The sequence below is a fragment of the Eretmochelys imbricata genome, chromosome 12 (genome assembly GCF_965152235.1).
Source record: "Eretmochelys imbricata isolate rEreImb1 chromosome 12, rEreImb1.hap1, whole genome shotgun sequence".
Lineage (NCBI taxonomy): Eukaryota > Metazoa > Chordata > Testudines > Cheloniidae > Eretmochelys > Eretmochelys imbricata.
In genome coordinates, this window is record NC_135583.1 from 5,008,056 (window position 1) to 5,031,780 (window position 23,725).

The following is a 23,725-nucleotide window of genomic DNA, read 5'->3' on the forward strand; positions in this document are numbered from 1 at the left end:
GGCAGTCCGGTGCGGTGCATTGGGGGGTAAACGGTCCTGCGCAGTCTAGGCACGCTGCATTGTGGGGCGGACCGTCCGGCGCGCTCCCGGCGCGCTGCATTGTGGGGCGGGCAGTCTAGGCGCGGTGCATTGTGGGGAGGCAGTCTAGGCGCGGTGCATTGTGGGGCGGGCAGTCCGGCGCGGTGCATTGTGGGGCGGGCAGTCTAGGCGCGCTGCATTGTGGGGCGAGCAGTCCGGCGCAGTGTCGGCGCGCTGCACTGCAGAGCGGGCGGTCCGGCGCGGTGCATTGGGGGTAAGCGGTCCTGCGCAGTCTAGGCGCGGTGCATTGTGGGGCGGGCAGTCTAGGCGCGGTGCATTGTGGGGCGGGCAGTCCGGCGCAGTGTCGGCGCGCTGCACTGCAGAGCGGGCGGTCCGGCGCGGTGCATTGCGAGGCGGGGAGTTGGGCGCCCTGTAGGCGCGGTGCACTGTGGGGCGGGCAGTCCGGCGCGCGGCACTGTGGGGCGGGTAGTTCCGGTTCCGCGGCGGCGGGCGGCGCTGGGGCGGCGGGCGCGGCGGCCTTGTGGGAGCTGTAGTCCCTCCCGGGGCGCTCTCGGCCGCGGCCGGCCGGCGGGGCCATGCCGGGCTTCACGTGCTGCGTGCCGGGCTGCTACAACAACTCGCACCGTGACAAGGCGCTGCACTTCTACACCTTCCCCAAGGACCCCGAGCTGCGGCGCCTCTGGCTGAAGAACGTCTCGCGCGCCGGCGTCAGCGGCTGCTTCAGCACCTTCCAGCCCACCACGGGCCACCGCGTGTGCAGCGAGCACTTCCCGGGCGGCCGCAAGTCCTACCTGGTGCGCGTGCCCACCATCTTCCCGCTGCGCGGCGTCAACGAGCGCAAGGGGGCCCGCGCCCGCCGCGCCCGCCCCGCCCCGGCGCCCGCCGCGCCCGCGCTGCTCTTGGCGCTGCCCGCCGAGCCGCAGCCCGGCCCGGCCCCGCCCGGCCCCGAGGACGTGAAGCCCATCGACCTGACGGTGCAGGTGGAGCTCGGCGGGCCTGAGGCGCCGGCGCGGCTGGCGGGCGAGGAGGGCGCGGCCGAGGGCGGCCCCGCGGACCACTCGTACTCGCTGTCGTCGGGCACCACGGCTGAGGAGCTGCTGCGCAAGCTGAACGAGCAGCGGGACATCATCGCCCTGCTGCAGGTGAAGATGAAGGAGATGAAGGGCAGCATCCGCCGCCTGCGCCTGGCCGAGGCCCAGCTCCGCGAGGAGATCCGCGAGAAGGACCGGCTGCTGCACGCCGCCAGCGCCGGGGCCCGCAAGCGGCCCGGCCTCTGAGAGCCCGACATCCCCGGCCTGTGGGGTCCTGGCGGCCCAGCCCGTGAGCTGCCCGGCCCAGCCTGCTGATCACGGCCCCAGTGCCCGCCCACGGACAAGCCCACGCAGCCTGTGCAGGGTCACGCGGGGATAAACTCATTGACTGCCAGCCTCTTCATGGGAGCCATCACCAGGGCTCTGTTCTCTCCATCCTGGCTGTGCCAGCTCCACCCACCTGAGCACCACTGGGTACTGGAGTGGGGAGGGGACACTGGCTGCCCCTGCATTTCCAGCCCCATGTCCTGGTGGGTGTCTGTGACACCATGCTTCGAATGTAGGTGGCAGCCAGTGCCCTCTCAGCGCTAGGTCTCCCAGTGCTGCTGGTTCAGGAGGAGCTGTCCCTGCGTTGTGACAGCATTTGCAAAACTTTTCTAGAAGGGACCCATGTTACCACTAAGTGGATGTAGGGCGATGAGCATCAGCAACTGAACGAAACTTGGTACAACGTTAACTTGGGTAGCAGTCATGCTGCTCCCTGCCAAAGCATGTTTAAAACCATGACTGGTGTAGTGTCCTCCGTAGAAGTGAAAACCAGTGTTCTGTTTGGCCTCCTTAAGCAAAGACATGAGAAAGCTTTAGAAGCCCTGTCAGGCTGATGTTTCTTCAGTAAATTACTGATGCCGTTAGAGACTGCCATTTCACATGTGAAAGAATCCCTTCAAACTAAAGAGTGCTACTGTATGGTGTAGTCATTGCTTTCTCTTTTCATTACACCTGTAGTTGTTACAGATTTACAGATGCCTTGATGCTCTTGACAATGACAAGGATTATTCTGATCTGGTATACTGGCTTCATTCCTTGTTCGCATTCAGTAGCTACAGTTTGTCTCATTGGCTTAAACATTTGACTCCTCAAATATAACTAAGAGGCATACTGGGCTTTAAAACCCTAGCTTTTTCACAAAGACCTTGGTTGACATTTTGGCTTAGATCACAAGTGAAATGAGTTTAGTCTCCAGTGACTCTGCAAATCCTTGTTGCTTGCTTGTAATCTACTTGGCACAACTAGGTTTGGATTATATCCTGGCATTGCTCCAGGATTGAGGAGCATTATAACCCATCCATATGGGATTCTTGCACTGTCTCTGGAACTAGCCAGTGTGGACAATAAAACAAAACTGTCCAGAAAAATTGTGGGGGGAGAGAGGTGACACTACCACAGCTTGGATTGAGCTTCCAGTAACTTTCAGATTATTATTAGAAAGCCAGTGAAATTGGTAACTCAGTGCTCCTGGGGGTCTGATACACCTGAATGGCTCCACCTTGATGCTTATATTTAATGCTTTGCATTTGAACAGTGATATGCTTTAGGAAAGAACAATTCACCAAAAGCGTGCCCTATAATTACATCAGAAAATGCCCAGACTCTGTGTTTCAGCCAAGTGTGGGGGGAGTTAAATTGATTAACTACAGGTTTGGGATTTTAAGGTCTTTCTCTTGTAATTAGAGTACATTACACTCCAGAGTGGATTGGGCTGCAGATTTTACTAGATTTTATACACCTTTTCTAAATGTACAAATCATCTTTAGTTGGGAAGTACTGAAATCTTTGTAACACTGACTAACTTTTAGCTGGCCAACTGTCCAGTCTGTCCCCGTAGCTGGCATTACTGATTCTGAAGGCTGCATGGGTGATTTACAGGAGTGGGCATATGCCCAGCTGCCATTCAGTATCCAGACAGCTAAGCTGGACTTCAGTAGGTGCAACTGATACTATGATGAGTGGGTCAGTTCTCTTGTCTATTGACTTGGCTGGTTGATCAGGAAGATGAGAGATCTATTCATGTACTAAAAATATGTATAATTTCATTTTTAATTTATTTTTCCAATCTGGCTCAGACTGCAGCTACCTAATGTGCAGACTTCAGTGCAAGTCACAACTGCATCAAGTTTTCATGGGGGAAGGACTGGCAAACATGCTTGCTACACTGTGTTGGATTTAACTCATGTAACATGGTCAGTCGATCTCACTTTGATAGCTATACTTCCATCAAGACAATAGGCAGCACGTCTCTTTTTCTTGCATATTATAAATGAGACTATTTGTGCCTCCTAGCTGCCTGAGAGTGTTTAGAATGTGCGTGTTGTAATAGTCATGGTACTTTTCTACCATTGTAATGCACTTCAGGACGTTCAGCTATTTGGAGTGCTGGACTGGTTAACTGCTGGACTGTTCCATTTCTCCAGGTTACACTGAGGTGCTAACATGCCTAATTTTAATAAAGTCTATTTTGTTTTGTTATGTTTCCTATTTCAGTGCTGTATAATGTATGAATGGTGCCCCGAGGGCCTGTCTTTACAATACCAGAAGTCTAGTTTGTATCTGCAAAGTGTCCTAGTCTAAACCACAACTTGGCACTGTGCACTTTAATACAGACTGAGGTGCCCTTCCAAACATCATGAGTGTAACAACTGACTTGTTGAATCTGATCTAATCCTATGTAATGCAGTCTCACCACAATTAGTACTTTCAGAGCATGTCATAGATGAAGTGTCTCACTGCCTTACACACTGACTGTAGCCTCATAGTATCTTTGTGGGAGAAGGTAAGCATTACCTCCAGAGAGGTTCTAAGGAAAGCTGGGAATGGAGGTGGGACACCTGCAGCCTCAGTCCTGTACTAGGTTTCTCAAAGTTTATCTATTGTAACTTGACACATTTCTTTCTCAAATACTTCTACTGCCTGGAGGACCTTTTATTATTGGTTCCCACTGTTGCAAATATATAGAGCCCATGTTTTCCAGTTCAGATTAGGTTTCCCCTGAATGCACACCTGCCTTCATGCCCTTTGGTTGCACTTACTCTTCTGCTGAGAGTTCAAACAGGGCTTCAGTGCCACTTCCTAATGTGCTCAATAGCTGCGTCTCTTACTCAGCTGGATTCTGTGTCGGGGCTGAGGTTGTTGATCACACAGCACTGCCTGTCATATTGAAATTGAGGATAGGAGTGCTCCTGTTTTCTTGGGGACTGGTTTTCAGTTCAGGGAGCACGTGAAGAGTCTTGCAAATGCCACTGTACTGAGAGAAATTATTTTCACTTACTGGCACATTACCCTTTGGGCTCTTCAAATCTGCAATTAAAACTCAATGCTCAATTTTTGTAGAGGATTTTTTTTGGCAGTGGTATCCACAAATTCCTAAACTAGTTCCCTGGAATCATTTGTAAAGAACAGTGAAAGAAAGATGCAAAACTGGCTGTTGCTTTTAGATTTTGCCTTATTACATTTACTTTCCCTATAACTTCTCCAAAATGAAGGTAAGTGGGCGAGGGTAATGCAGTAGCTCTGTAACACAGCACCTTAGGCTTGGCTCACTATATTCCTGTGCTATGTTCAGTTCTAGTAGCAGTTTTCCTTTTGAAAATAAAAGGCAAGCAATGCTGGCATAAGCCCAGCTACCTCTTGTGCATCTACACTTATGGTAGCAGTGAGAGAGGTCCTGGAGGCCAAATTTAGGCTGTTAGGAAAGGGATTCAAGTCCTGGACCTCCATGGCAGTAGTCTCTGAAATGCTTCCAGTTTCTTGCACAGTTAGGCAGAACTGTGGAGTCTCATGGTCGATGAGACAATGATATTGGGAGGGTGGGATTTAGGTTAATTAGGAACTGGAGAATCTTGGGAAAGGAGGCGCATACACAGAAAGATGGGCTCCACCTAAACCAAAACAGAACCAGATTGCCAGCCTGTAAAACTAAAAAGGTAGTAGAGAAGTTTTTACACTAAGGGCTGGGGAAAAGCTGACAGGTGTGGAGGAACACACAGTTCAATCAGACATCTCTTAGGGGAGCATTTATTAAAGAGCAATTGCCCAGACCTCTCCCTGAAGATAAGTGCAAGGTGATGCATACTGAAAGAACAATTCCTCAGTTTTGGGGAGTCTCAAGCATAGTAGCTACAATCAGTCTGCTGTGAGCAAGGGAAGTGAATAAGCACCTAGGAGCCTGCATCTGTGAGTTCACCCATAAGGGCCAGAAAGCAAAGGGGTAAATTACCAACCAGACCCACAGCAAGGAGAAAGTACTGCTTTAATCCATCACATTTACAGTTCCAGTGCACAAATATCATCTCTTCAATGCTGATCTTTGCTTTTTATTTTGTCTAAAGCCTCTTGGGAGCTTGTTCTCAAACCTTGCTTAACCCCATTTTGGTTTTAAAAACAAGTATTGCCCCATGCAGGGATTAGGCTGGGGAGGGAAGAGATTACAACGTACCGCTAGCCAGCAACCTCTCAGCCACTATAGCATTGTTCCCTGCAGGATATTTCTCAGAGCTCTTTCCAAACTAGTTTTCAGTGGGTTTCTCAAATTTCCTCTGCTGGAAATCCTTCCATTCCAGGTTTGCACCCAGTTTCCTTTCCAGCCCCCCCACCCCCTTGCAGTTTCTGAACCTCTGGTTCCTCCTTGAAGAGCACCTGCCTCAGCTCAGTGACAAGAACTCCTGATGGGGTGGGCACTGGAACCGTAGCAGAATCCAGGGGACCAAGTAGGGTTGTTGTGCAGATGCAGGAGACTCCCATGAGAGCTAATGTTATCGCAGGCACAGGACACCAGACTGTGACCATTGAGGGAGGCAGGCATCAGGGCTGGTGTCATCCTGAGAAGGGCTGTGATGGGGCTATTTCCTGGGTTGTCTGCATTACCTATTGTTTGTTTTCTGGAATCTCGTTCCTCTTAAAAGGTTACTAGCGAGTCTTCCTTGCCCTGCCTTGTGTGGTGGGGTGCCTTCCAGCTCTACATCCTGCTCCACAGGTAAGTATGGCTTGGGGCCATGCCTAGAGAGCTTCCTCCATGGCCGCAACTGGGGCAAGTCCCCAAACCAACCTTGTTGCTCCTCCCTGCCCCACCAAGTTCTCCCAGCTGCCTCTGCACAGAACAGGGATGGTTCCCATTTTTCTGCAGGAGCCGGAGGAGTGTTTGCTGAAGGCTGAGCTGCTCCTGCACATACAATGAGATACACAAACAAATGGGGGCTTCTGAGGAGGTCCTTTCCTTCCACCCTTTTTGAATCAATGTTATGGAGCAGCATGGATCTGGGATAGTGGAGCTGGAAGTGGCATTGTTGGACCTGCGTGACCCATTCTACCCTGGGCAGAGGAGGAAGAATTAGACTCCCACAGGCCACTTTGCTGCATAAGTAGGGAGAGATAAGATGGCTCCAGTCCTTTCCAGAGGCTGGGTAGCTGCTGCCATGTCCTGCACTGCAGGGTAATTCCATCTGTTTAGCTTTGGAGGCAGCTCTGCTATCAAATTCAAAAATATCAAAAATATCAAAACTGGACAGTCTCTACGCAAAAGAATAAATAGACCCAAATCTGACATTAGGAATTACAACATTCAAAAACCAGTAGGAGAACACTTCAGCCTCCCTGGTCACTCAATAAACAGACTTAAAAGTGGCAATTCTTCAACAAAAAAAACTTCAAAAACAGATTCCCAACTTGAAACTGCAGAACTGGAATTAATTTGCAAACTGGACACCATCAAGTTAGGCCTGAATAAAGACTGGGAGTGGATGAGTCATTACAAAACCTAATTTTACCATACTAATGTTCCCCTACTGTTCCTCACACCTTCTTCCCAACTGTTTGAAATGGGCCACCCTCATTACCACTACAAAAGTGATTTTTCCTACCTTGGTATTCTACTGATAATTAAATTGTCTCGTTAGACTGACCCCCCCACCTGGTAGGGCAACTCCCATTTTTTCATGTATTATGTATAAATATACCTGCTATTGTATTTTCCACTCCAAGCATGAAGTGGGTTCTAGCCCAGGAAAGCTTATGCCCAAATAAATTTGTTAGTCTCTAAGGTGCCACAAGGACTCCTCGTTGTTTTTGCTGATACAGACTAACACAGCTACCACTGTGTACTGTTTTGTTCATTCCTTTTGAAGCAACTGGCACCAGCCACTGTTGGAATACAGGATACTGGGCTAAATGGACCAGTTGTCTAACCCAGTATGGCCACTCTTATATTCTTATGTAAACTCGCCAGGGTAGTCATTGTCTCTTGAGTGTGTTTATACAGCACCCAGCATAATGGGTCTTCCATCTGGATCTCATTTTGGAGAATACCTCTGCTACTACCACTATTAATACAGAACCAGGAAGCAGCAGCTGCTGCTGCCCCTGTTCTCCCTCACATCAAAGGGCTGGAGCCCAGCCCAGCCAGCTGCAGCAGCAACTCCCAGCCCACAGATTGGACTGGAAATTGAAGGGCAACGAGATCTGCCTGTGCCTGGAAACCATTTGGGAGACAATGTCTGAACAAAAAGAAAAGGAGTACTTGTGGCACCTTAGAGACTAACCAATTTATTTGAGCATAAGCTTTCGTGAGCTACGGCTGTAGCTCACGAAAGCTTATGCTCAAATAAATTGGTTAGTCTCTAAGGTGCCACAAGTACTCCTTTTCTTTTTGCGAATACAGACTAACACGGCTGTTACTCTGAAATGTCTGAACAGTTTTCCCAGAAGCAAAACATCCCCACAATGCAACTCTCTCCTCCCTCCACAAGCCACCCAGCATTCAGCCCCTCACACAATCAGTACTCTGCCCCTCCTCACAAAATCTTCAAACAAAACAGCTCCTGGAGCTCCGCTCCTCTCAATAGCTGACGGGTTCTTCTTGCCCCCTGAAAGCACTGCCCTCCATGGAGTGGAAGGCAGCTGCAGCTTCTGACCAGTCAGGGAGAGGGAGCCCTACCCATGATATACAGCCCCCTGCAGTCAGGGCTGGTGGAGAAAGGATTATCTTTGCTTGCTGCTGATAGTTGTGCTTCCTTCCTTCCCTGCAGCAGTAGGTGCAAGGCACAGAACACAGCTCAGTTGGGCAGCCAGAAAGCTCGACATGGCAGGAGAGCTGGAGAGGGAACATAAGAATGGCCATACTGGGTCAGATCAATGGTCCATCTAGCCTAGGATTCTGTACTCCAAGAGTGGCCAATGCCAGGTGCTACAGAGGTAAAGAACAGAACAGGCAATCCCTGAGTGATACATCACCTATCATCCAGTCCCAGCATCTGGCAGTCAGAGGTTTAGGGACACCCAGAGCATGGGGTTGGGTCCCTGACCATCTTGGCTAACAGCCATTGATAGACCTATCCTCTGTAAACTTATCTAATTTATTTTAACCCCCTTATAGTTTTGATCTTCACAACATCTCCTGAAAACAAGTTCCACAGGTTGACCAAGGTTGACCAGATTGATGGACTCTCCATCTAAAAACTAGTGACTTGGCAGATCTGTGGGGAAAGCCCAGGGAGAGAGCACAGAGCCCCCTTTCATCCGAAGAATGGGCCTGTGGCCCAGCCAGAGGGAGAGAAACAGGAAATTGGCTGCCCAGGTCACTGCTCATCCAGGCTTCCAGCCCAAGGATGGCATCAGCCACCTGCAGTCACCAGCTCTAAGCTGTGAGGAGCCAAGGGATTGTCAGGGGATGCGATTATGTTTTCAGGGGGAAAGACGCCCACTAACAAGCCTGGGAATTTACTGAGGGAAGCTGCCTGCTGCATTCAATACTGCACTGTGGCTCCATTCCTTTTGTCTCTCCCACTCCAGCAGCACCCTAGCTTCCTCAGCTTTCAGCCACAGTCCTGCCTCTGTCCAGCCAACTGCTCTGGGAGGCAGAACTCATGAGCACAAAAGAAAAGAAAGTCTCATCCCAGTTGCGGTCACTGCAACAGGAGTCAGGTAGAAGCCTCCTGGGATGACCTGTGGAAAGCTGGGAATCTTCAGGGCTTAAACCATGGTTTCATGGCCCTTATGCTGCCTGGAGGCTGGGGGAGCTCTGACCACTCCTTGCATGAGGTCCAAGACAGTGGCTGGATTATTTCTCAAAATCCTGAACCTCACAGCTCTAAATACCTGTTTCTGCATTCTTCATTTCCATATAATTCTAAACCCTTCTTATAAACCCTCTCTGTTATGTGTCATTAGTGGCTGTCTGCCACTTTACTGAATTGTGCACGTTTCCAGTGGAGTTGTGTTGGTTCATACTTCCCCTGCCCCGCTTTAAGATTCTTCTCCTTTGGGGCTTCATTATTTGCCAGAGGCCTACCTTGCCCCTTCCAGTCTCATTGTTTCTTCACTTGCCATTCCCAGGGAGTATTTCTTTTTCAGATTTTTCAATATAACTCTTGTTTTGAAAGTTAGGTGAGCTTTATGGGGAAAATCACATCTGTTCATTTTTCAGATTGATTTAATAACTTTACCCAATTCCTTCATTTGGCTCACTCATGGCCAAGAGGTCTAAAAACATCAGACTATGTTCTTGTATGGACATTTTTATTCTCTCACCTTTTTCATGATTACCTCTTTCTGTTGAAATAGCATCACTGCACTATTATGTCTACAGGATAGCTTCCCACTGCAGGAGGGGAGAAAAGGGCTCAGTGGGCCACTGCAGCTTTTGCTAAGTTAAAATTTAGCAAGTCTTTAAGAATACTTTGGAGCAATAAAACAAGTTTTCTCTTTTCCACACTTTCCGTTTGATTCTAACATTCTTCATCTGCACCGTTTCCCTCCTTTCTCCTTACCTCTTGCTTCACTCACAACTGCAGATGGACCGCTGTGTCCACTTTCTCATGACTCCCACATCAGAAGTCCTTATCCTATCATCAAAATCAGCTCTCTCTTCTTTTCCTTAACAGCCAGGCATTTAGTACGAAAATCAGTTTCCATTGCTTTGAATTCTTGCAAAAGTTCCTTTGTTTAACTGTTTGGTTGGTATTTTTCCATTTCTTTTTCTGCCTTTCTAAGATTAGGCACCACTATGTCTTCCCCTCCAGTCTGGGATGAATTTTCTTGACAAAATAGCTCTCTAGTCTTTGCCTCCATTTAGGAGTGGCCATTAGGCAACTAATGGACTAGTTTCTTTGGGGTGCATGGATTTTAGGAGGCACAGAACCTATGCCACCAGCACCACCATGGTAGATGATGTCACTTCCCCCTGGAAGAAGAAGATGGGGTTTAAGGAGAGAGCTGAAGGAGATATTAGAGGCTGCTTGGCCAAGTAGAAATGGGAGCGTGTCCCAGCGAAAGGCAGCATGAGGGAAGGTGTGACGCCAAGACTCAAGAGACACTAGAAGAGAGCAGGGAGGAGTGGCGGGGAGAGCAGGGACCTCGCGGAGGCGGGTGAGTGTACAGCGGTTTGCAAGGCGAGGGTGATGCCGCTGCTGGAAGAGAGGGAGGCAGTGCCGCGGATCAGGGTGTGCGGGCTCAGGGGGCAGAAGGGAAGGGGGACCGGGGACCGACTGTTCTTAGGCCCCGGCCCCGCCAGAGCGGCTGCTCCCTGTACGGCAGCGCTGGAGCCGGCGGCGCTGACAGCTGAGCCCCACCCCGAAGGAGAGCGGGGCGGCCAGGCCAGGCCCTCCACGGGGACCCCTCGCCCCGCAGAGCAGCTGACCCCGCGCTGTCCCCAAGCGGCTGCCGGGCTAGGCCGAGTCCCGCCAAGAGCGGAGTTTTGAGGTAAAGGAAACCAACAGCGCCGCGCTCCGCCACTATCCCACAACGCTCTGCGGCTAAAGCGCGCTAACGGCAGAATGTTGTTTCGTTGCCTTTCATTCAAGCTGGGAGTCGGTGGGCGGCCGTGACGCGTGGCACGCCGGGAATGGTAGTCTGCGCGCTCCCAGACGGGGCTGTTTATTGGCTGCGGCAGGACTCGCTTTCCCGGCGTGCCACGGGGTGATGGGCGTGCCCGGGCGGGGCGGGGAGCGCGGGGGAAGGCGGCTCAGTGGGTTCAGGCCGCGCTCGGTGCCGCCGCCATCGTGGGAGCCGCGCGGTGAGTGCGGGCCCCAGGTAGGCGGGCTGGGCAGCGGGCGCGGAGCTGCGGGCCGGAGCCGGCCCGGGCAGCATCGCGGTGTGGCGAGGGGGCGGCTCCGCGGGCCTTGGCGCGGTGGGAGCGGGAGCCGGCGGTCTACTGCCGCCCGCCCAGCCCGCTGCGCCCTGACAGGAGGGGCGGGGGCTCCAGGGCAGCGCGGTGACTCGCCCCAGCCCCGCGCGGAGCTGCCCTTCTCGGGGCCGCGCGGGCCGGGCCCCTGCACAGTGCGGCGGGAGTCGCTGCCAGCAACCCCGCTGGCCACAGGGGCCGAGCCCAGGCTGGTCACCTGTGGCCGGCTCTGGACTATGTCCGCTGTGAAGCTGCAGAGCTACTCGGTGTGGTATGAAACCCGTGGCTGGAAGCAGTACCTCTGTGCCGGGGGCTGGAGGGCAGATAATGTAACGCCCGCTTTTAACAAGGGGTCTGTAGGCGATCCTGGCAACTACAGGCCGGTAAGCCTGCCTGCAGTACCGGGCCAACTGGTTAAACTATAGCACAGAATGATCAGATACATCCAGGAACAGGATTTGTTGAGGAGGAGTCAAGGTGGCTTTTGTGAAAGGAAGTTGTGCTTCACCAATCTATTAAAATTCTTTGAGGGGGTCAACAAACGTGGACAAGGGGGATCCAGTGGATATAGCGTAGTTGGGATTTTATAAAGCCTTTGACGGGGTCCCTCACCAATGATTCTTCAGCGAAGTAAGGAGTGCTGGGATAAGAGAGAAGGTCCTCTCATGAATCAGTAACTTGTTAAAAGACAAGGGGGAAAAGTTAAGAATAGATGGTCATTTTTCGCAGTGGAGAGAAGTAAACAGCAGGGTATCCTAAGGATCTGTACTGGTACCAGTGCTGTTCAACATATTTATAAATGATTTGGAAAAAAAAGAGTAAACAGCGAAGTGGCAAAGTTTGTGGACAATACAAAATTACTCAAGATAATTAGGTCCAAAGTAGACTGCGAAGAGTTACAAAGGGAACTCGCAAAACTGGGTGACTGGGCAAGAAAACAGGAGATGAAATTTAGTGTCAATAAATGCAAAATGATGCACATTGGGAAACATAAACCCAACTATACATACAAAATGATGGAGTCTAAGTTAGCTTTTATCACTCAAGAAAGACATCCTGGACTCATCATGGATAGCTTTCTGAAAACATCTGCTCAATGTGCAGCAACAGTCAGTTTTGTTTTTTTTTTAACAACATTAAGAACTATTAGGCTAGGGATCAATAATAAGACAGAAAATATCATAATGCCACTATTTAAACCCATGATATGACCACACTTTGAATACTGCATGCAGTTCTGGTCAGCCCATCTCAAAAAGGATATATTAGAATTGGAAATAGTAAGAGCAGATGATTGGGGTATGGAACAGCTTCCCCATGAAGAGAGTCTGTTCAGCTTGGAAGAAAGATGACTGAGGGGGGTTGATAAAGGACGATACAATCATGACTACTGTGGAGAAAGTGAATATGGAAGTGGATTTTTTTACCCACGAAAGCTTATGCCCAAATAAATCTGTTAGTCTTTAAGGTGGCACCAGACTCCCTGTTGTTCTTGTTACAGTTATTGTTTTTTGTACACTCTTCCTATTGGAAAGCATTACATTGAGATTTCTGGAATCTTTTCCATCTAGGAATGCTTGCTGCTTTAACTGTAGTCTGTCCTGTCCTTGTAATAACTCAGCTGTACATATAGTTCTTCAGAGAGCTGCTGTTTAGACCCATAATAATTCATTATCCCTCTTGAGATGCCTTTATAATAATTCTCTCTCCGGTATTTCCAGTGTATTGCATTCCATTTCTGTCCGTATCTGAAAGTTGGTGCATAGTGTTGGAAGTGAGGCGATCCTGAGTACTAATTCCATCAGTGTCACTGACTTGTAAGATCTTGGGCAAGTAACTTTCTCTGTTTCTTTTTTTCCCATGTGTAAGATGGGAACAATGTTTGCACTACATCAGGGGAGGGCAAACTATAGCCAGCGGACTGAATCTGGCCCAAGGGATTGCCAGCCCTGTGGCGCAGCAGGGCTAAGGCACCACGTCCCTTTGGCCCCTGCAAGGTGGGGAAGAGGGCTCTGTGCCCTGCCCTCGCCTGCAGATACTCTCTTCCCCCCTTCCCTGGCCCATGGGAGCTGCGGGGCGGGAACGGGGAACCAGGAACTGCGGCCAATGGGAGCTTCGGGCGTGGTATCCACAGGCGAGGGCAGTGTGCAGCGGAGCCGCCTGTCCCATCCCACCCCTAGGAACCACTGCCAGACATGCTGGTCACTGCCAGGGTAGGCAGGGAGCCTGCCTTAGGTCTGCTGCATGCCGCTGCCACCCCAGAGCTGCTCGAAGTAAGCGGCGCTGGGCTGGAGCCTGAGCCCCCTGCCCTGACCCCCTCCCTCACCCTGCACTCCCTCCCACACCCCAACCCCCTGCCCCAGCCCTACATTCATGGCCCTCATACAATTTCCCCACCCAGATATGGCCCTCAGGCCAAAAAGTTTTCCCACCCCTGCACTACATGTATGTTGTGAGGATATGGGTATAGTGTTTTGCAAATGTAAAGTACTAAGTGCTGTCAGAGCTGTAAATTGAATTTACAGCTCTATTTTTTGCATCGTCTTTACTTGGATGGTTTTCTCAAGTTATTCATGTTATGTGATCAGAAGCAATCTATTGTTTGTTTTGTTGAGTAACAAAAGATGAACCTGAAATTCATAACGCCTAACCTACAACTTGTCAGAAGGCCACTAACACTTAATAAAAGAGGCAAAATTCAAGACTAGTATAAGAGCAAGAGCGAGTGGACAAGAGGACTCTACAGATTCTAGCTAGGAGAGCACTCAATGTGAATGTCAGCTCCCCAAACCAAGGAGGTAAATTCTGGTACCTTGTTTTATTCTCTTTCATAGCCATATTATCCTCTGTTTCACAGATGAATGATTCAAATGTTGTTATGGCAGATGGCTATTCATATCTTACTGTGTAAGTGTGCATTACACTGAGAGCTGTCTCTGTACTGGAGATGAAACAAACTCATTAGGAGGAGATTGTAACTGTAACGTCCTTCATGAATACAAGGCTACCTCCCAGCTGGCCATAGCAACAGAACCTCTCGTCTTTTTAGGATTAGACGAGAGCCAGCATCCAGGGCCTAGAAAATGAGTTGTTAGGCTTTCTCCTTTACTGTATCCCTGACTGGGACTATTACTGTCTGACAGGTTATGACACGAAGACCAAAATGTTTTCAAATATTCGAGTTGACTGAGTGTATTTATAAATTGTCATGAGAAACATTTTCAGAAGTAGCTTACCAGTTCTTGGTAGAACTGCCTTTTTTAAAGCAAGTTTTTCCTTGCACTCTCTTGATGAACTGCACTTGGAAGTTTAATCTGGATTGGAGTCTTATGCAATTGTAAAAACTGAATTGTGATAAGATGTTAATATTTTAAAACATACTGGTAATATCAAAATATTGCATCCCTGTATTAGATCCACTGTACCTAACCAGATTTAACTGAGTCAGTTTTCCCTTTGTATACAGATTGCTTTATGGATGACTAGATTCAATAGTAGTTCAGCTGAAATAAAATACTAATTGGACCACCACATGTTAGTACACTACACGTTTGTGTTTCAGGGCAGAAACTGATACTTAATTTAATTTTTAATACTTGATTTAACTGGGAATTGGTCCTGCTTCGAGCAGGGGGTTGGACTAGATGACCTTCAGGGGTCCCTTCCAACCCTGATATTCTATGATTCTATGATTCTAATTATCTCTATGTGAATAATCTCCTCTTAAAAAGAGAAACTGCTGAGAAAAGCCCATTTAAATGGCCATAAGTGGTAAAAGTCTAAACTATTTCTTGATCATTGGTAGTCTGAGAGAACTAGTCATCCATTGCCAGAAACTCAGAGTAGATGATAGGATGGATCATTTGATTGCCTGTTCTGTTCATTCCCTCTGAAGCACTTGGCACTGGCCACTGTCCGCAGACAGGATACTGGGCTAGATGGGCCATTGGTCTGAGCCAGTATGGCCATTCTTTTGTTCTTAATAAATCAAGATTTCTTATCATTTTCCACAATGGTTGAATTACTGGAGCAGATTAAAATATATAGTCTAGCTAGAGCATGAAGAGCAGGTTACTTGCAGAAAAATACAAGAAAGTAAAGTTATAAACTGTACTTAAGGTTGTGGCTTTCATCCACGTACAGGATGCTTTCTCAAACCAATACACATGCTGAAAACAATATATAGGCACGAGTGGGAGTGATTTCAGTGCACTTACAACTCTTGTCTATGAATATATGATTAGCGTTTGTTTTTTAAATGACTAAATTCACTAGGTCCTATTTGATGTTTATTTCTAATGACACAAACCATGCTTCACCAGACTAATTTTGATATTTGAAGTGTCATAAATTTTACTTTATACTGTTTTTTCTATAGTCTATTGTTCTCACTTCAAGACTGCATAAAATTTTATCCGTTACACACGAACCCTGCTTATTTGTCGTTTAGTATAACTCAATGATCCCCAAAGTGTGGGACATTCCCCTCCTAGGGGGCATGGAGGAATGTTCGGAGGGGACACGGTGGGGCCTGGCTCCGTCTCTAGTCTCAGCTTCTCCGGCATTCCCAGTTCTGCCCTCAGCTTTGCCTTCAGCCCAAGCTCCTCTGCTGAACCAACTGCTGTAATGGAGGGAGGTGCAGACAGATTCCATTACTGGTAAGGGGGGCACAACAGGAAAAGTTGGGCACCACTGGTATAACTGCTTATCACTTTAAATTAATTTCTCTCCCAGTTCTACTTTCTTTTCGGTTATTTATGAATTTGACATTGTTTTCCTTCTATGCTACTCAGCAATGCTACCTCCCGCCCCACTTCCCCTCCATGATCTGGTAGGTCTGGTCTAAACTTAAAAAATTTTCTGGCATAACTTTTAGTAAACTGTGAGTTGTTTTTTTGTTGTTGACATAGTTATGCCAGTAAAAGTCCTAGTGTAGATGCAGTTATACCAGTATAGCTTATTTTGTTTTGCCAAACTAGAATAAGCTATATTGGTATAACTGTGTCCACCCTGGGGACTATACTAGCCTAGTTAAAGCGGCAAATCTTAAGTGCAGATAAGGCCTAAGGTACTTTACTCGTGTGCATCATGGAGCGCTGTGCCTCATATTGCCTGTGTGATTTGTGTCACAGAAAAGACGCAAAAGGAGCTGAGCATTGGGGTCTGGGGTAGTGGAGAATAAGAGAATTGGGAACAGAAATGGCAAGAGCCTCATATTTGGAGAGTTCAGAGCAAGGCAAAATCTGGCATTTTTAGACTTCAGGTATTGTTACAATATTTGGGTAGTCCAGTTAGTGCTACACTGTTTTAGCAGAGATCCTGTACCCATGGAGAGTGGAGTAAATTCAGCTGAGGCTGGTTGAGTGGCTGTATCATGGACAGAAATAACAGGTTCAGGTAGTCTTGAACTAGGACCAGATGTGTATTTTCTGACTGAACGAGAGCATGCGTGCACATGTGTGTTTTCTTTGTTTCTCGTGTGATCTGAGAAGGAAGCTGCTTGCCCTGATAAAAGCAGCGAACTTCAATAGCTGCTGCTGTCTTTTGTAAACAATTGCAAAAAAAATGTACTGTAAGAGCAATGTATTTATATGTTCTCAAATGGAGCAGAAATTCTCTTAATGGTCCTTTCTGGCCGTAATACCTATTCCGATAATCTGGTCTGACCTCCTGCATAATAGCTCAGGCTGTAGTATTTTACCCAGTCACTCCTGCATCAAGTTGGCTGAGTTCTATGTGATGTGTGTGGATTTGTGGCATATATAGCATATTAGATTGGAATATCCCATTGGAACAAAACAATTACCTATGTGGTAAGAAATGGAGAGAGTGGTTGCAGAACTGCTACTTGAAAGTTAAATATATCACTGCAACAACCTGCTCCTTCTGGGATAGTATGTACCTCGGATTCCTCCGGTTCTGGGAAGAGTTACTGTCCAGCAACAATTCCTTGTGTTCTTTTTGTAAAGACTTGTAGGTAAATAGTAAATAAATGGACACAAATCTGATATCAGGAATCATAACATTCAAAAACCAGTAGGAGAACACTCCGATCTCTCTGGTCACTCAATAACAGACCTCAAAGTTGCAATTCTTCAAAAACAGACTACAACATGAAGCTGCAGAACTGGAATTAATTTTCAAACTAGATACCAACTGATTAGGCCTGAATAAAGACTGGGAGTGGTTGGGTCATTACAAAACCTAAACTTAATTTCCCCAATTTCTCTCTACTGTTACTCACGCCTTCTTCTCAACTGTCTGTAATGGGCCACTCTCTTACCACTTCAAAAGTTATTTCTCCTCCCTTGATATTCTGCTGTTAATTGATCGTTAGACTGACCTAACACTTGGTAAAGCAACCTACATCATTTCATGTATTTATACCTGCTCTTGTATCTTTTACTTCATACATCTGATGAAGAGGGATCTAGCCCACGAAATCTTATGCCTAAATAACTTTATTAGTCTCTAAGGTGCCACAAGGACTCCCCCTACCCCTGCCCTTTTTTTTTTTTGGCTGATAGACTAACACGGCTACCACTGAAACCTGTCACCAATTAAATACTAGTATCTCCACAACTAGATAATGGGATAAGTTTACATGTGTGGGGGTTTTTTTTTGGTTTTTTTGTTTGTTTGTTTTTTAAATAATGCCAAACTTGAGCTGCAGTTCCCAGTGTTGAGAGAGAATTTGGTATTTAGGCAGATTTCCTTTTTAACATCTTTTGTAGCAGCCACCAAGACTATACAACTATGAAGAAAACTTTTGGTTTTAGTAAAATTTAAATGAATATTGACTGATTTTATCTACACATTGCTGAGCCTCGAAAGAATAAAAGTAATCCTCACCCAATAATAAGTCTAGCTGGCTGTTTAGTAATGATTTTTGGGGAGGAGTCTAGGAGAAGGACATGAAGACTGAGGGCGGGACCTGATAAATCTTCAAATATGTTAAGGGCTGTTCTCCATGTCCACTGAAGAGAAGTCTCTACAGGTACTCAGTTTACACCTTGATATATAAGAATTAATTACATATCAATCTTAGCTTCCATAGTTAGAGATGTTAATAACTAGTTTTCCAATCCTCTTTTTTTTTAACTGTCATAATATTTGTCTTGACAATCTTCTGCAAGAGTGAATTGCACAGACCAATTACAAATACCTAGGCATTGCAGAATTCAATCTTCATATTTTTAGAATTTTGACAGCTAAGATCAATGCTTATTTTAAGCATTTTTTTGTATTTTTTATCGATTTTCATTTTCACATTGTGGGAAATTATGGGGATGTCAGACAATAATACCTTAATGACAAACATTGAGGTTCATAAAGTTAAAGTTTTAGAACTGTTAAAACACAAATTGCCAACATCCCTGGTAAATATCTTTAAATCAAACTCTTCAGTTCTCAAGCAACATTTTTCTTATTCTGCCCATCTGTAAATTTCGAGTATTATTGATGGAAATATTTGTGTCGGTTTGTGTGTGAAAATGTTTAAATTTACTTGCTTTACCAATATAAATCTAATCCTTCCAAGCCTACATACACCATATAAAGTATCTTTTTGGGATCTAAACATGTTATCTCATAGTTTGTCTGAGGTGAAGGAAGAACTTCCATCCTTTCCTGAAGATGACAAGTCTGAGGTCCTCATGATCAGATGTTAACTCCGTAGGTCCTTGAACATGAATTATATTTCTTTAAAATACTTTTAAGTCAAACAGTAGCTATATAGCCTTGTGGCCCTGGCTACATCTATACTATAGCTGGGATCGATGCTCTGAGATCAATCCACCGGCAGTCGATTTAGTAGGTCTAGTGAAGACCGACCGAATCGATAGCAGATCACTCTCTAGTCAACCACTGTACTCTACCCCTGATGAGAAGAGTAAAGTAAGTTGACGGGAGAGTTTCTCCTGTCGACACCCTGCAGTGTAGACCCCGCGGTAACTCGACCTAAGGTACATCGACTCCAGCTACATAATTCATGTAGCTGGAGTTGCGCAGGGTAGGTTGACTTACCACGGTCCTGAGATATAGCCTAAGGCTCATTGAAAATGAGCAGGTAGCCACACCCTTTCCACAGACAATAATGTTTCTAAGCCACTTAGCTGCTCATGACTATCCTGGGAAAGCATCTAGGACAGGAGTGGGCAAACTTTGGTCTGAGGGCCACATCTGGGTACAGGCCATTCTAGCGGGCCATGAATGCTCACAAAATTAGGGCTGGGGTGTGGGAGGGGGTGAGGGCTCTGGCTGGGGGTGTGAGCTCCGGGGTGGGGCCAGAAATGAGGAGTTCAGGTTGCGGGAGGGGGCTCCAGGCTGGGGCAGGGGATTGGGGCATGGGAGGGGTGAGGGCTCCGGCTGAGGGTGCAGGCTCTGGAGTGAGGCTGAGGATGATGGGTTTGGGGTGCAGGAGGGGGCTCTGGGCTGAGACTGAGGAGTTTAGAGGGTAGGAGGGGGATCAGGGCTGGGGCAGGGTCTGGGGGCATGGCTCATGGGTGCAGGCTCCAGGCGGCGCTTACCTCAAGCAGCTCCCAGAAGCAGCGGCATGTCCCCCCTCCAGCTCCTGTGCGGCCAGGCGGCTCTGCACGCTGCCATGTGTTCAGGCGCCGCTCCCGCAGCTCCCATAAGGTGCAGTTCCTGGCCATTGGGAGCTGTGGGGGGCAGTGCTTGGAGCGGGGGCTGCCCCTATGTGAAGGAGCCAGAGGCGGGCCATGCCACGCCACTGCTTCCAGAAGCCGCACAGAGCGGCCCACAACCCTGCTCCCTGGCTGGAGTGCTGGAGCAGGGCAAGCCCCAGACCTTGCTCCCCAGCAGGAGCTCGAGGGCTGGATTAAAACGGCTTGTGGGCCATAGTTTGCCCACCCCAATCTAGGAAGACTTTCTCTATGATGGTGTCAAGACTGCGACTAGCAGCTCCTTTCTATATGGTCTTCTAATGCATGTGGCTTACTGGCAGCCACACATCTGCCAAAAGTCCATAAGCAAAAAATGTCACCCACTGATTTCTGTATCAAGCCCACTAACTTGTGGATGACCTTGAGCATATCTTTTCAAAAGAGACCTCAGTCTCTGTTTAAAGACTACAAGTGAGAGAGAATCCACCAAGTGCATAGGTCAGTTATTTCAGTGGTTCCTTACCCATACTATTAAAATATTCATCCTATTTTTATTTTTATTCTGAATTTGTCTAGATTCAGCTTTCAGCCACTGCATTTCATTGTCTTTGCTAGATTAAAGAACCCTAAAGTATCAGAAATCTTCTCCCTGTGTACTTTTAGACTATGATCAAATTGTCTCTTAACCTTCTCCTGGACAAACTAAATAGATGGCGCATCTAAAGTTTCTTGCTATAAGGCAGGTTTTCTGAACCTCAGATAATTCTTGCACCTCTCTTCTGAACCCTTTCTAATTTTTCATTCAATTAATTTTTTGGCTTCCCCTTCCTAACCAAGTGCTTAATTCTCTTTCCTCCCAATGCTGCCATTTTACATCCTGTTCCCAGCTGAGCATTCCATTCTCAGCTCCCCCCATACAGCAAACCTCAGCATTTAATTTTCTACATCTTAACTTTCAGAAGTCTTCTACCACTTACTCCTGCAGCAGTGGGGGTGGGGAGGGGGAAACGGTGTATGTATTGGTGGGTTTTGGTTCTTGCACCTAGCTCTTCACTCTTCAGGCCAAGGGTTGCAGTTGGTACCTGTGGGAACTGCCTTTTTTTCTCTCCCCACCACAGGCTTGGGAATCAGAGCAGGATCACCTGCATTCCTGCCAGCTACAGCGTACCTAAACAATCCTGTTCAGCAACTGTGATTGGTTGCCCTTCTTCGGGAGGCAGGGGAATGAGAAAAAGGAACCAATCAAAGGGTGTTTCCTTATAGAATACGAGTTTTCCCAGGCCCATAGAAAGGCCTGAAAAGGCAGATACCTGCGACTAAACATTAGAACTTCCAGGACATTATTTTTGTTGGAATGTTGTGCCGATAAGATTGACGTTAGTACTATTATTATTTAAGTAATTTTGTTAATAAGTATGTGCGCATAATGGAAAGTTCCTCCGTTCTTAAAGAATGTTTGCTTTGGGGCAATGTATAGAAAACCTAAAATAGTCCTTTCCTAGTTGCAGTGTTTTCATCTGCGGTTACTCTGGCTTGTTTTAAATCAGTTCAGTAAATAGAACTCTGCGTAGTTTGAGGAAATGGTGCTGCCTAATTTTCTAGGAATACCTCTCTCAATTCTTCAGTTGCTGCTATTCCTACTAAGCAGCTTGCAGTCTGTAGTAGTGACTTAGATGCAGTGGCCAGAATATTCCATTTTAGGCTGTCTGTTTCCTCTTCATTGGCCTCCTCTGAATCAAAGAATTGACTAAAATTTTGCTCTGACATGTATGACTTCATGTGGCTTTGGTGACTGAATTTGATGATTCTGCACTGGGCAAGTTTTGCAGTTGACTATCCCTGGATTCCGTCTGAATGGTCAACTATAAACTCTTACAGGATCTGGTATTCATTAACAATTGAAGTTAAATACTTCCACATTGTTTATATTTAAATGCTAGCTTTGCTTAGCATTTCAGACAATACTGTAGGATTTTTATTACTGGAGGGCTACTCTAGCGTACTCTAAAAAGCTAAAAATAACCATTAAATATTCTGAGGTTCTCTACATTTCCTGCAGGAAAGAGACTGTAGAGACTGTTTTTGGGTGTGCTTCAGTATGCAGGTAAAACAGTGTTACTGGTCAGAATGTACAAACTAGTCTCTCCCCAAATCCCAAAGATCCCCCTTTTCCTAACTCTTAAACTTTTGCAGGTTCTGGAATTACCCATATCTAAGATTTCAGAGTAACAGCCGTGTTAGTCTGTATTCACAAAAAGAAAAGGAGTACTTGTGGCACCTTAGAGACTAACCAATTTATTTGAGCATAAGCTTTCGTGAGCTACAGTATGCATGCGATGAAGTGAGCTGTAGCTCATGAAAGCTTATGCTCAAATAAATTGGTTAGTCTCTAAGGTGCCACAAGTACTCCTTTTCTTTTTCCATATGTAAGAGAATATTTATCTGTTTCTTCCCCAAACCCGAAGAAGAGCTCTGTGTAGCTTGAAAGCTTGTACCTTTCACCATCAGAAGTTAGTCCAATATTACCTGACCCACTTTGTCCTTTTCCCAAGTGACAAGTCTGAATACAATGTTAGTCACACTGCATGAGAAAGAAGGGCTCAGTGTATTTAATGTACGTGCTGGTTGCTAGGACCAATGTATGGTAAATGAGACTAGATGTGTCACTCAAGTTTGGGGGACTTACCAGAGGAGAGAGTGCTGCATGATTTCGTGTTTCTTACAAGAGGCAACGTGGCTGAAAAGCTGTTCCCGGGCCCTCTGTCTGAAATCTTCTAGTATAGGAGCTACTGCTCTTTTAAGAGCTCAGGGCAATGTCTTTATTCGTACTGACCCTTTCTTTGCTGTAATCTACCACTTAGCTTCAGGAAGAGAGCATACCACAGCTAGCCTGTCATCCTAGAAATGTAATTTATAGGTTCTGTCCAGCAGGAGAGCAGTAAGATATCCCACCTCCCTGTGCTGTTGCAAGCAAAGTCTTGTAGAGCTGGCATGTCCTTCTCAAAGAGAATGCTCTGCTCACAGCTGCTGCTTTCATACATGGCTGGGGCTCCAACTTGAACACTGCAGACTGCTCTGTGGCAGCTTGAAATGGAGAAGGCGGGGTCTAAGGCAGGGAGGCCCCAAGCCATGTAGAGTTGTATAGATTAAATCCAAAACCTTCAACTTCACTCAGAAGCAAATGGATAACTGGTCCCAGGGCACTGCTGCTTTGCTCCCAGAGAGAGACAGTTTACAAATGGGCTGCTGTATTTTTCACTGCCTGCAGTTTCTGGCTAGAGTAAAGGGTTAGCCATGTGCAGATTACACTGTCACATAGTTTTGAGGGTATAAAAGTTTGGATTCTGTTAGCCAGGTCTACATCCAAAAGAAATGGTCTCTGGGCTGAACAGCGATAGGGGTGGGGAGCTGCACCCAACAGCAGGCATAGGTCAAATAGTACCCCTAGATTGCAGACTCCAGTAACTAATGGCTGAGACCCTCAAAAGGACAGATGATCCTTGCCACTTCTTGTGTTTTTTCTTTTTTCCCCAACCTTCTGCTGTTCCCTCTCTTCTCCAGATTGAGTATTGGCCACCTACCCCTCATCCACGCCCCAGTCTACCAAATGTTAGGTGAGATGTTCGACAGTGGTGGCAGGACTGCATGAAAGGGGGAGCTGGGTGTCATTGGCATTTCGACAGGTTTCAGAGTAACAGCCGTGTTAGTCTGTATTCACAAAAAGAAAAGGAGTGCTTGTTAGAGACTAACCAGTTTATTTGAGCATACGCTTTCGTGAGCTACAGCTCACTTCATCGGATGCATACTGTGGAAAATACAGAAGATGTTTGTTTTTCAAATCATGAAAAAATGGGTGTTTATCA

General features: G+C 47.1%; 2 protein-coding genes across 13 annotated transcripts in view; both read left to right on the forward strand.

Moving 5' to 3' along the window:
- Nucleotides 1–411: 411 nt before the first annotated feature.
- On the forward strand, nt 412–3,596 carry THAP11 (THAP domain containing 11). Its single transcript, XM_077831103.1, has one exon. The coding sequence runs from the start codon at nt 615–617 to the stop codon at nt 1,314–1,316; it is 702 nt and encodes a 233-aa protein (XP_077687229.1). The 5' UTR covers nt 412–614; the 3' UTR covers nt 1,317–3,596.
- A 6,780-nt stretch (nt 3,597–10,376) lies between these two features.
- The window catches only part of NUTF2 (nuclear transport factor 2), a 52,595-nt gene continuing 39,246 nt past the window's right edge, over nt 10,377–23,725 (forward strand). For 3 of the 12 annotated variants that reach the window (XM_077831558.1, XM_077831562.1, XM_077831563.1), the window contains exon 1: nt 11,060–11,147. The gene's annotated coding sequence lies outside the window, so the exon portion shown is untranslated. Of the gene's footprint in view, nt 10,485–10,797; nt 10,818–11,049; nt 11,148–12,959; nt 13,068–13,898; nt 14,037–23,725 lie in introns of those variants that run through there. The other 9 variants (XM_077831564.1, XM_077831572.1, XM_077831567.1 and 6 more) reach the window with 8 other exon arrangements.

Excerpts from the sequence above, each read along its gene's own strand:
- THAP11 (XM_077831103.1), top strand. The coding sequence starts at position 615 with ATGCCGGGCTTCACGTGCTGCGTGCCGGGCTGCTACAACAACTCGCAC.